Source organism: Pinus tabuliformis, chromosome 1_1 (genome assembly GCF_031772625.1).
Source record: "Pinus tabuliformis cultivar Carrire ecotype Pingquan chromosome 1_1, CPIR1, whole genome shotgun sequence".
NCBI lineage: Eukaryota > Viridiplantae > Streptophyta > Pinopsida > Pinales > Pinaceae > Pinus > Pinus tabuliformis.
Window position 1 is genome coordinate 833,903,583 of NC_142297.1, and position 13,436 is coordinate 833,917,018.

A 13,436-nucleotide genomic window follows, 5' to 3' on the forward strand; every position below is an offset into this window, starting at 1 on the left:
TGATTGTATCACATGTTTGACTATCTTAATTGCTGTCAGCGTAAGGCAATATTGTAAAAAATTTCAATGTACAGATTAACAATAATATCAATATATAGCTGCCCCGCCCCACCTGAAAAAAAACAAAAAAGCTTCTTCAGTAAACACTCCTAAATTCCAAAACCCTCCGATCACTTAGCAAAGTTTCTTTACCAAACACTCCTAAATTTATTTTAAAACGTCAAGCTTCTCCTTTCTTCATAGCGAGCGATCATAATCTCCACTACAAAAAGGGTTGAATCCTTTTTCAATGGAGATTCACAAAATACGATTGTAGATCTTTCGGGGGATATTTAAGAAGCAGTATGCTTTTTCTTTTTCTGTCATAGTCCTCGATCACGAGGTCGGGTTGAATCTTCACTAAATGCGGCTATGAATTTCATCAATTGTCCATTCAGTCGACATTTTTTGAAAAGCGCTCATCCTTTTTCTTGGCCATACCTCTCGATCATGAGCTCCAGTTGAAGATTCATGGTTATAAATTCTCTGCAGGTGCAGGTCCCCATTTTGTTTGGTGATTTCTTTAAAATCACTCCTCTTCTTTTCTCTTCGTCATTTTCAACTATCATGGGTTTTCTACAAATTGCGTTTTTATAATTTCACGAATATAATTTAATAAAAAGCAAGTACCATCATCAATTTTAGCTTTTAGAATTTTGGTATTTGAAATTGATTTGCAAAAATTCACAAGATAAGATTATCATCCATTCTAGCCTTTAGAATTTTGGCATTTGAAATCGATGCAAAAATTCACAGCTTTTAGAATTTTGATATTTGAAATTGATTTGCAAAATTCACAAGATAAGATTATCATCCATTTTGGCCTTTAGAATTTTGGCGTTTGAAATCGATGCAAAAATTCACGAGATAAGATTAGAGATAAGATTATAGATCTTCGGGGATATTTAAAAAACACTTGCATTTTCTTTTTCTGTCATAGTCCTTCTCGATCATAGAGTGGGTTGAATCTTCACTAAATGCGGCTATAAATTTCATCAATGTCCATTCAGCTGACATTTTCCAAAGCTCATCCTTTTTCTTGGTGATACCTCTCGATCATGAGCTCCAGTTGAAGATTCACGGTTATAAATTCTCTGCAGGTCCCCGTTTTGTTTGGTGATTTCTTTAAAGTCACTCCTCTTCCTTTCTCTTCGTCATTGCCATCGATCATGGGCTCCACTACAAGCTGCGTTTTTATAATTCCGCGAGTGGAATTCATTGCAGAAACCGACGGATCCTTGTTGGACTTGGAGGAAAGTGCCCACTTTTGGAGTATGGCGGTGCTCAGTAATGGGCGTGGCGTTTTCGTATTACATAAGCCTCACGGACAACTGAGAACGATGGTGACCCCAACTATACTAAAAAGACATTGCTCTCTTCTCTTTTTTCTACACATGATAGACTCATGAAGAGCCAATTTAGTGTTAGAACTTAGACCTGAACACCATCTTACCAACCAGTGGAACATATTTTGTTTTCTTGGCACCGCAGTTATGGATTTTCCACGGCTGGATTCTATAGTCAAGCGTCATGGATGTTGTTATTATATTTTTCTTCTTCTATGCTGCATTAAGGAAACCGAAATCCGTGTAAGTTGCAGTCCTCCGGGTCCTGTGGTTATCTGTGCCAACGGATCCACCAACTGCACAGTCTCTAACGCGTATGGGGTATTTCCCGATCGAAGCACCTGCAGGGCTGCACAAGTTGTTTTTCCTTCCACCGAAGAGGAGCTTATTGCTTCGGTTGCCAATGCCACCAGCAAAAATCAGAAGATGCGAGTTGTCACCCGATACTCTCACAGTATTCCCAAACTGGTGTGCCCAGGCGGGGATTCGGGTCTCATAATCAGCACTCGGGATCTGAACCGCGTGATTTGGGTGAACGAATCGAGCATGAGAATGCATGTGGACAGTGGTTTGCCTCTCAGGGAACTCATTGACGCCGCTGCCAAAGTGGGGCTTGCGTTGCCTCATTCTCCATACTGGTTGGGTCTTACCGTTGGCGGCATGGTCGCCACCGGAGCTCACGGGAGTTCCCTCTTCCGTAAGGGCAGCGCAGTGCACGAGTACGTGGTTGGTATCAGATTAGTCGTTCCGGCCTCTCCAAGTGAGGGCTACGCTAAAGTTGTAAGCCTTACGGAGGCCGACAACGATCTCAATGCGGTCAAAGTTTCTTTGGGAGTTCTCGGCGCCATTTCTCAGGTAACAGACTCTCCAAAAATCACTAATGATATGATATATTTTAATTACGTCTAGACCCAGCTGTCTAAGGGACCTAAACTCCCCACCAAATAAGATATCACAACCTCATGTTTTCAAAAAAAATGGGTAGTTTTGTGAAGTTTTGTTTCCTCAAACAGTTTGCTCAAACGGTCTATTTTTAGACTACTTTCAAACTGATTACTAATGTCTTCCTAATCCAGATATTCCATGATGAAGTACTATTGGGTTTCAATTTTTTTTGTTTTACAAAAAATACAAATTTTTTTCTCCCCACTTTTCCTTAGGGGTTATTTATCTACCTGTTTAGCACCTAAGATGGTGAGATCCGGTCCTCAGCTGCGCTATTAAAATCTTAGCGTTTCCCTTGATTGCGGCACTCAAATAAGTCTTTTCATCATGCAATTGTGACGGGTTGAAATTTTTGACATATAGCTTTTTTTCTTCCAACCTGTTTTTCCTACATGGTAGCCCTGAATCAAACACCCAATTTTTTATCTCTTCTTTAGAATTAGGACAATCTTGCCAATTAATTCTACATTTACTGGTCCACTTGTCATTTTGCTTCCTCCAAGTTTTCTTCCTACACTTTAGCTCCTGTGCAGCAATCATCTTGGGCCAACTATGTACATCCATGTTTTCCACTTTTATTAAATAACTTAACAAACAAATGATTTTAGATCTAATAACTTAACAAACGAATGATTGTTGAAACCTCACTTTTTCTTGTTTTCCAGTCCTATAATTCAGTCCTATCATTTTACTTTCCTGACTCTGTTTTATAGAAAATAAAAAACCCTCCAAGATCCTTTTAAATCCTTTAGTTCCCTTTGAATCCTTTTAGTTAAGAATGGCAATACTATACAATGCAATGAAATCTAAATCTAAATGGTGTTTGGATGCGGTAGGTCACACTAGAGCTGGAACCGATGTTCAAGCGTTCCATCACAAATATGGAGAAAAATGATTCGAATTTAGAGGATAGAATAGTGCAATTTGGAATGGATCACGAGTTTGGCGATGTGACGTGGTATCCTTCGCAGGCGAGAGTAATCTACAGAGTGGACGATCGCGCTCCCTTGAACTCGTCTGGAGATGGCATCAATGACTTCATAGGATTTCGTTCCACGTTTTCCGCTGTTTTAAGTGCTGCGAGGAGCCTAGGTAAAAAGTTTTTATGTTTGAGGGGATTTATATGAATTAATGATAATTCCATCATTCTTATAGCGTTTTTTTTAATGTGGATTTGGATTTGTTTGCAGAGGAGAATCAAGAAGAAAGCAAGAATGATAAATGGAAGTGTGTTTCATCAAAATTACAGGTATTGATTCTTGTGGATGCAGGGACTGGATTGAAAAACAATGAATTAGTATTTTCAAGTTACCCAGTGATTGGATATCAATACAAACTTCAAGCTTCTGGATCATGCTTAGCGAGCATTGAAGATGCATTATTCACTACATGTCCTTGGGATCCTCGGGTAAATGGAGAATTCTTCCACCAGACTACAGTTAGTATTGGTATATCTAAGATAAGGGATTTTCTCTTAGATGTGAAAAAACTAAGAGACATGGTTCCAAGAAGCCTTTGTGGCACCGAACTATATAGTGGTTTTATGATGCGTTATGTGAAGGCTTCTAATGCTTACTTAGGAAAACAAGAAGATTCAGTGGACGTAGATATTACTTATTACCGTTCTCATGATCCAAACACCCCTCGAGTATATGAAGATGTGTTAGAGGAGATTGAGCAGATGGCTTTGCTCAAATATGGAGGACTACCCCATTGGGGAAAGAATCGTAATCTTGCATTTGATGGTGTTATGAGAAAGTACAATAATTCTAAGGAGTTTTTAAAAGCAAGGGTCAAATATGATCCCAAAGGGCTCTTCTCAAGTGAGTGGACTGATGCTTTTTTGGGAATAGGGAAAGAAAGAGTTGTTATAACAAAAGATGGGTGTGCTTTGGAAGGTGTATGCATATGTTCCCAAGATGTTCATTGCGCTCCTACCAAGGGCTACTTTTGTAGATCAGGGAGAGTTTATATTGAAGCACATGTATGTAGAAAAGAAAACACTTAAACTCTTACTTATAGATTATTAATGGTAATATATGCACATGATACTCTTGAAGTTGTATGAGTTAATGGTTATTAATTTAAAAAAAAAATGAATAATAATTACTTCATGTTTGAAAATATTAGAAGAAAATCAATTATTGGAATTGTTTTATTATGTCATTAATGAGAATTTGTTTTTATTTTAAGTTCATTTTACTTTAAAATGTTTCATAAATGAAAAGAGAAAAAATGATACCAAATTAAAACTAGTGACTAATGTAAGCATGTGTGATATAATTTGATTAAATGTTTGAACTAAAATGTTTACTAAATTTTAAATTAAATAAAAATTTCAATTAAAAAGAATGTTTTTGAAAATGAAAGCACTTTAAAATAAGTAAATTTTTTAATTTAAGTGTTGTAGATTTATATCAGTGTTCATTCTTGGGCCTCTATTGCCCAAGTTACTATTGTTCAACCACTCCTTTTTGTTAAGTCACTTTCAGTATCAATAAATATCTTAGTCATATACTCGTAAAAGTATAGAAGGTCTCCATTGACTTCTTGTTGATAGATATGCTTTTATTGACTCTGACAAATTGGTCTGAGAATAAACCTATAGTAGCACCTTGGTCCTATTACATTATGGATAGGTGACTTTGTGCCCAACATTGATTTTCATCATTGGTGCTTGACTAGATGGTTTTCTTTATGTTGAACGTTAGTTTCCATTATTACACATTGGGATTCATGTAGTACTTTCGGTTCCATTTTTTCCCATTGGAAAAATTCCCGACCTCTATCAACAACATTCATTATTGGTTTTTATTCAAAAGGATTCCATATGGTGCATGCAAGAGATGTGCTCATTGGGGTTTCATTCAATATTTTCATTTAAGTCCTTCCAAATCATTGTCCTTCTAATTCCACCAAACTACAATTAGTATTGGCATATCTAAGATAAGGCATTTTCTCTTAGATGTGAAAAAACTAAGAGACATGGTTCCAACCAGACTTTGTGGCACTCGGTTGTATAATAGTTTTTTGATGTGTTATGTGAAGGCTGGTAATGCTTACTTAAGAAAACAAGAGGATTCAATGAATGTAGATATTACTTATTATAGTTCCATTAATCTAAACATCCCTAGACTCTATGAAGATGTGTTAGAGGAGATTGAGTAGATGGCTTTGTTCAAATATGGATGCCTCCCTGCTAAGAAAAGAATCACAATCTTGCATTTTATAGTGTTATAAGTAAATACAAAATTCTAAAGATTTTTTAAAAACAAGAGCCAAATATGATCACAAAGAACACTTTTCAAGTGAGTGGATTGATATTTTTATGAGAATAGGGAAAGGACTTGTTATAACAAAATATGGTTGTGCTTTAGAAAGCCTACATAAATGTCACAAGATTATGTTCCCATCAAAAGCTATTTTTGTAGATTAAGAAGAGTTTATAATGAAACACACCCTATAAAGGAAAATACTTGAACTCTTACTTACAAACTATTAATGATGATATGCACATGATGCTCTTAAAGTTGTATGGGTTAATGCTTCATAATTAAAAAAAATGCTTTTAAATATTAATATTTAAAATGGAAAATTTTAAAAGAAAATCATGTATTATTATTTTTTTATTATGTATAATAAGAATTGGTTTTTATTTTAAATTTATTTTTATTTTCAAATGTCTTCATAAATGTAAAAAGAAAAAAAAAACGCACAAAATTAAAATTAGCGATTAATTTAAAAACATGCGTGATATAATTGGATTAAAGGTTGAAAAAATAGTTATGAAATATTAAATTAATTAAAAAAAATGCCTTTTTACATTTTTATCATGTGAATATATCACTTCAATTTTTAACAAAGCATATTCAAGACCCTAGATGTTTTTGAAATGAAATTTTAAAATATTTTTTTTTTTTTGTAAGCTTGGATCGCCAATATATTGCTCTGATCAGGGCAGGGAATTGGACCGATCACCGTCTATCCAAGACCCTAGATGTTTTTGAAATGAAATTTTAAAATATTTTTTTTTTTTTTTGTAAGCTTAGATCTCCAATATATTGCTCTAATCAGGGTAGGGAATTGAACTAGTGACTTCACATCAAAAAGTGCTTTAACAAAACAACCACTCACCATCTATTCAAAACCCTGTAGACATATTAATTTATTTTTAAAATCAATTATTTTATATTAGAAATTTTTAATTTTTTTTATAAATTATTAAATAGTTAAAAAAAAAAAATTGATTAAAAAAATGAAATATAAAAAATAAAAAATCAGAAATCAATAAAAATATATATAACAAAATAAGGGTATCCAAAATTTATAAAGTTAATAGGTGAAATTATATCTAATTTTTATAATATTCTCCATTTAAATTATAAAGTAGATATATCTAAAACTTATAATATTATCCATTTAAATTGTTATATGAATTTTATAGTTTTATTAATTTAATTTTTTTAAATTATAAAGTAGATATATCTAAAAACTTATAATATTATCCATTTAAATTGTTATATGCATTTTATAGTTTTATTAATTTAATTTTGTTTTATTGAATTTTTTTTTTTAATAATATTTATTGCAAAGCAACTAAATAGATGGATGAATTTATTTATTTTTTAAATATCTTAACAATTCTATAATAAATATAAAAATTAAAAATAGCTATCGATATGCTTCCTAATCAACACGAATGAGACATTGCTATATTAAAGGTTAAGTAGGCCACTTTAACCATAAACATTAATGAAGCTTTTTTCATATTTTAATTTTAAAAAATCATTATTTGGTTTGACGTCAAAGTAAATAATCATTCAACATTTTATAATTTTATAATACTTTTGAAAATCAATTTGGTAATATGTGATATTTACCATTAATATTATATAATAGTTAGTATTTGATGGTTTAGTAGTTTTAAGGGTTAGTTTAACTGGTTAAATCATTATGTAAACAAACTAAACTTTGGATAGTTTCACCAAAAGAGGTAATTGTCAAAACACAATATCATTACAAATATAAGCATAAAAGCAAAAACTTTAAATATTTACGATTCTTCTTTCTTTAGCATCTTTCCAGATGTCAAATACTCTATCCCATTCCACCATCGATGAATCAAGCCCGGCCAAGGACACTCGCATCAAGCCATCCAATGTAGTTAATAAGAGTTTTGTTTTGCAGACATCTTTTATTATGTTTTGTCTTGAGAATCCTCTCTCACATGCGACTGTACTTGCATGAATAGTAAGTATTGCGTACCATAACTTTGACATGTTAGGAAAATTTGTATGCAAGGTTGTAACATAAAAAATCCTCCAAGCATCTTTCATGGATAATCCCTCACAGTTAACACGAAAAGTGTCAACAAATGGATGTAATTCTTTCAAATAAGTTTCAAAATCAAATGTTGTTTTGTTTTCTTCGCTTTCACAATAAGAATGTTGAAAGTGTTGAAAAATATTTTCAACCCAACGCTTTGAATTTTGTTATCTGCCATGAACATCCTCTAAATAATGGCAAGGGATAAATAACTTTGCTGAGTTGAAAAATGAAAGATCGGGGAATCTCCCAATCAAACTCTCTACAAGAGCTTGAACATAATATTTTGCAAGTTGTTTGCAACTGTCTACTGAACCTTCGATACAAGGTTTCCATGATTGTTTTTGTATATCAACACAATCACCATATGCATGTGGAATTTCTACAAATCGTAATTCATGCCTGTGAAAAAGCCCCTCCTTATCACAAATTTCTAGAAAGCAAAATTTAGAGGCATCTAAAAATTTAGATAAATAACATGTGCCATCTGCAATGTGTCACTTCTTAAAAAGCACCTTTTTAAAGTGTTTACAGTGACATCTATGGCTGCCCCTAAAGAGGTGACATCAACGTACTCTTCTTGGAATTGCTTGTTCAACATGTTTAATTCACACATTATATCTGCAAGCATATGTAAACAAAATTGTACTGAAAGGTTCCTTGCCTTATCATACCATGAGTCTTTTCTTTGATTTTTCCACAATGTTAATATGGGAGACATGTAACAACCCTGGTGAAAATTCCATGTAATAAAAGTTAAAAACAATAACCACGGTTGATGGGACACGTATTCTAAGCCGAATGTTGGGCAAGACATCCTAGTGTGGGTGTTAATTTGGTTGTTTATGGCTAAGGAAATTGGCAAAGGCAATGCCTAAGGATTTGAAAAGGCGCGAGGCATTTATTGGCATTTTATTTATGAAAATAATGGAAATTAGGAGACAAGGAGGTGAAAGGTCATAGGTTGCATGTGAGGAGGAAAATGAAGGAAAATAATGGAAAATGAAGAAAATAGAGGCCTCATCCATAAAAAGGCTTTTGAGGATCAGTTGGTAACCTTTTGTCAGTTTAGCTTTGGAGCTCTCCCATTATTCTCTCTCTCTCTCTCTCTCTCTCACTCTTGGACACTTAGAGTTTCTTGGAGCACTTTAGCATTGGAGCAAGAAAGGCAAAGAAGGAAAGAGGAAGCAAAGATCAAGTAGGGAACGGTAGGATTAAGCAGCTACAATAGGCTTCATTGCAGGTATTGACTTTCATGTGTATTTTCCTTGCTAGATTTGGCATGCATGGGATTGCATGTGTTTCTTTTCTACCATGGCATGGATTTTTCTAGGTGTGACAGTATTTTCAGCTTAACCTTGCCATTTCCTAATAGATTTGATGAGATGGGTTCTCTCATACGATTTATGTGGGATGACCGGATTGGATTCGAAGCTGAGTGGGGTGGATATCCGAATTGATAAGCACATGGTCTAGTGGTCCCTGAACTAGACTAAGGATCACAAAGACGCTGGCCTAGTAACCCCTAAACCAGACTGTGGGTTGTAGTGAAGCTAGATTGTGTGCCTCAATGGTCCTAGGAATCCTTTCCGGTGAATGGCGGGATAAATGGTAAAGCCAAGAGGTGGATTTTCTCTCCGTTGGGCCTAGTGATCCCGGGATGGGATGCACGGTAAATCCTGGAGAGTATGTCTTGGTGTAGGGCCTAGTGATCCTTGGATTGGACTGTGGATGCACGATAAAGCCTGAGAGACTAGGAGGCACTCAAATTCCTCACAGTGTAGGTGGAGAACTCCGATGGCATCCATGTTGATTGGTGTTTTTGGTGTGTTCTATGAGTCCCACATTCATGCTTGGAATATGGCACGAGGGTGATTGGTTGAAGAGATACTTGGATCAACTAATCTATGGTTGGGTGGAACGTGGTAGTCCCATCTCTGGTTGGTTCATTGCATTCATTAATGAGAAATTCATTCCCTTGATTTTCATGTGTAAATGTATTGATGTATATGTGGATTTTGATGGCTGATATGTTTATGGTATTTCTATTCCTATTATGTTGGTTATATGTATATTTTATGACAACAACTATGTATGGCTCTCAGCATGTTTTTAATTGTATATGAATGGATAATGTGTCTATGACCTAATAGATGATAATGCAGCAAATGACATAAGGGAACAATGGTTCATAGAAATTCTCAAATAAGTATGAGATCCCTACACTTAATTATGTTTTTTACACCTATAGGTTAAATGTTGATGATATGTTTGACAAAATGCCTATCATGGCTTGTAGGGGTCTGGTTATGGTCTTGTTCAAGTTATTTCTTTTGAATTATTGTTTCCTGTATTTTTACTGATTTCAAGCTATCACTCCATTTTAGGTAGTGGCCTAGGCTCTGGGCCTGAAAAAGTGGCTTAAATCCCTGGTCGCTGGCACAAGACTGACAATTTTGGTCTCTGGTCACTAGCAAGCAAGCTTGTGAGAGCGACTTTAGGTTGTTGGTCTCTCCCTTGCCCATAGCATGAGAGAAACTATGGCCTAAGAGACCCAGAACAACAGTGGGACCTAGGGACAGACTGTTAGAGTGACTGACTTGTCTCCTGGGGGTTTTGTTTATGATGTTGGATGACTGTGTGTGATGTTCCATTGATTCCACTTCCTTAAGGTCACAAAGGAGGTCAAATTTGATCATATTAGGCTCTCATCTCACGTTTAACCCGATTGGCATGGTTACTTGGGTGGATGTGGGAGGAGGGTGTTACAGAGTGGTATCAGAGCATGGTTCAACTCTTGGAATGGATGGGCGGTGTGTGTTGGTCATGCATACATGTCAGTTGCATATGTGTCTCTTACACTTTCATTTCATGTGCTTGTTGCATTTGCTTGCTAATTGGTTATGGTTGTAGTAAGGTTGTCATGAGGAACTTGATGTTGATTTGGTGGAATGCATCTTCATGAGTATATGGATGGTTACATATTTTTATATGTTTCTTACATGTTGTTGTATGTTGCTTGATTAATCCTTGTATGTTAGGTTGAATTCTTGTATGTTTTATTACATGTATATGTATTGTAGGTTAGTTATAAGTATTGATCGCTTATGCTTGACTACATGCATTCATGTGTATGTGTAGTTGATTAGACATTGCTTATGCATGTTGATGGTTGCATGTGGCAATGTGTACAATGGAGTAGTGGTTGTTTTCATGCATGAGGTCATGGTTTGTGTGGTTGATATGGTCATGCATTGATGACTAGACTCTAGCTAGAATGAGGTGTATATGGTTTGGTACTCATATGTTATATGTATATATGCAGTTGTTATGCATGTATGGTCTTGGTTATGGTTATGCATGAATAGTAGGTCAAACATGCCTTGTGAATTCATGGTATGCAATTTAGGTCATTAGGGTGATATTGGTATGTTATGATGCTAATGTGTTCGCTGAGATAGAGCAGGAGATGTAGATCATCAAAGTGAAGTTGCAACATTGGACCTCGAGGCAAGAGCATGTCGTCATACATGTTTGTATGTTGGGCATGCATGTATGTAGGTTAAGGATTGTTATATGCATTAGGGTTATACACATTAGGTTTATGTACATGTCTTTTTATGTTATGGTTACATACATGATAAATTATAGTTGTTTAGTATAGTCATATGCACATGAGTCGGATAGTCAAGAATGATGGTACCCTATGGTTGTATGCATTGCTATTGTTGTTATATGTTATTAACTTGACGATTAGGGTTATTTCATTGAGATCTTGATGTTGTAATTTGGATTGGTCATATGCGTGATGGTTATGTTCATTGCATTAAAGATATTCATGTCATATGTATTGTGTTAACCTAGTTTGACCTGTGCAAATGGTTATGATTACGATATTCAAGTATGTGATTGTTATGAATGAATGACAAATGCTTATGAGATTATGATGTGAACATGTTCGTTAGTTATTGTTATGAATATCGTGATTTATGTTTGAGTTGATATGTTGTGAAGTTGTATTGCGCTAACCTAGATTGATTGTGTAGACAAGGTATCCTCCCCTGAAATACACTCAGGCATGAGTTTGCTTATGTAGTATATTGGGTGCTTCATTGTTGATTATGTCGTCTATTTGGTGTTTGAGTGTTTGGTTCGTATTATGTCGTCTAGTTGATTTATCTGACATGGTGCGTTCAGAGCTTGCTTGAATGTTTGATTAAGTGCATGATATGAGTATGAGTCTATAGGGATGCATGAAGAAATGATCGTGTTTTAAGATGATTGTACTAATACATATGTGTTGAGACAGTTGATATGTACATGAGTGTAGTAGGTGACAGTTGTAGCATTTTGTCTAATGACTATAAGTTAACTATGGATTATGACATGATTGTTAGTCTTAGTAAATGTTGATTTCATAGTGATAGATATGAATGTATTGATGTTTGGAACATGTGGTTGACATGTGTGAGCAGTTGCAAGAACGTGCTTGGTATTAGCGTGACGAGGTAATAATTGATGTTATTATATAACTAACAATTGAGTGATGTGATAGTACATAGTAACACTCAATTGAAGCAAGGAAAAATAAAGGAATTGGGCAAGAATTTCTTTGGATATGTTTGGAAACCCTAATTCCAAATGAATGAGTGTTTTGCCTACAAGAAGTCTTCTTAACCTTAATCTTGACTGACATTATGTGCATACATGCTATATTCATGAACATGTACTTGACAGGCACATTAGCTAGTCTTTAGTTATAGGTGGATTTGTCAAAGGATTAGAGTCCCTTGAGAGATGACATGGATGTGCTCAGTTGCAAGCAATGTAATTGGAACGACAAGATGAGGTAACTGGTGTATTTTTATGTTTATTTATGCACTAACAATTATGTGTTAATGACAGGATGATGCAGGGAGTTGCATGGCAAGAGAGGTTTCCATGAAATGTCGAAGAAGGCTCAGATCGATCTTTCCTTGGGAACCATGGGGATTGAGTCATGGTGTCTATTCTTAGTCTTGTGCTTTTGGTCTTCTGTGATTGTTGTGCTTGATTTGCGATTTTGATTGTGTCTGGTGCATAGTTATGCCACTTTGTTTGCAGAGTCGTGTTGTTATTAGTTTTTATGGTTTTCTTCTTATTTGTTTCTTGTCTTTCCTTTTATGTTTTGAGTATTGGGAATTGGTTGGGAAAGAGGAAAGTTGATGGAGTTTGGGAGAGTTGTGTGGAATCTAATAGGTAATGTAAGATTCAAATGAAGCTTTGTGCATGAGTAAGCGTAAGAAAATGTAAGACTATGACAATCAGCTGGACTGGCTGGGTCCATTTTGGTAAATAGATAGTGGTAGTAAAGTCATGAGGAAGATAACCAAAAAGGTAAAGTAAATGGATATGAGGCATTAGATGCCTTGGCTATGTTAGGAACGACTATTCTTAATGTTGCGCATGTGTTGCACGAATAAAGGAAGTTCCCTTAAACCTTGACCTTTCTATCTGGTAATTATGTTATGATCATGATTATACTGATGTTTATATATGTATACATGTAGGTGTGTAAGTATGTCATGTTTGACAAGGTCGTCATGGATCATGATTATTAATGCTAACATTTATATGTATATATATGTGTGTATGTATGTCATTGTCTGACAGGACCATGATTGTTTTATGCTAATGTTTATATATATGTATGTATCTATGTATCCATGTCACTTTCTGATAGGGTTTTCAGGGATCATTCTTGTGGAGGAATGATTGCTTACGCAGGAGAATGACATGACG

At 35.0% G+C, this 13,436-nt stretch overlaps 1 protein-coding gene across 1 annotated transcript; it reads left to right on the plus strand.

Annotated features, from left to right (window-relative positions):
* Positions 1 to 1,150: 1,150 nt before the first annotated feature.
* LOC149216722 (L-gulonolactone oxidase 2-like) lies at positions 1,151 to 4,388 on the plus strand. The gene is made up of 3 exons (XM_089391266.1): positions 1,151 to 2,240; positions 3,167 to 3,422; positions 3,521 to 4,388. The coding sequence occupies exons 1-3, from the start codon at positions 1,533 to 1,535 to the stop codon at positions 4,336 to 4,338; spliced, it is 1,782 nt and encodes a 593-aa protein (XP_089247392.1). The 5' UTR covers positions 1,151 to 1,532; the 3' UTR covers positions 4,339 to 4,388.
* The last annotated feature ends 9,048 nt before the right edge of the window (positions 4,389 to 13,436 follow it).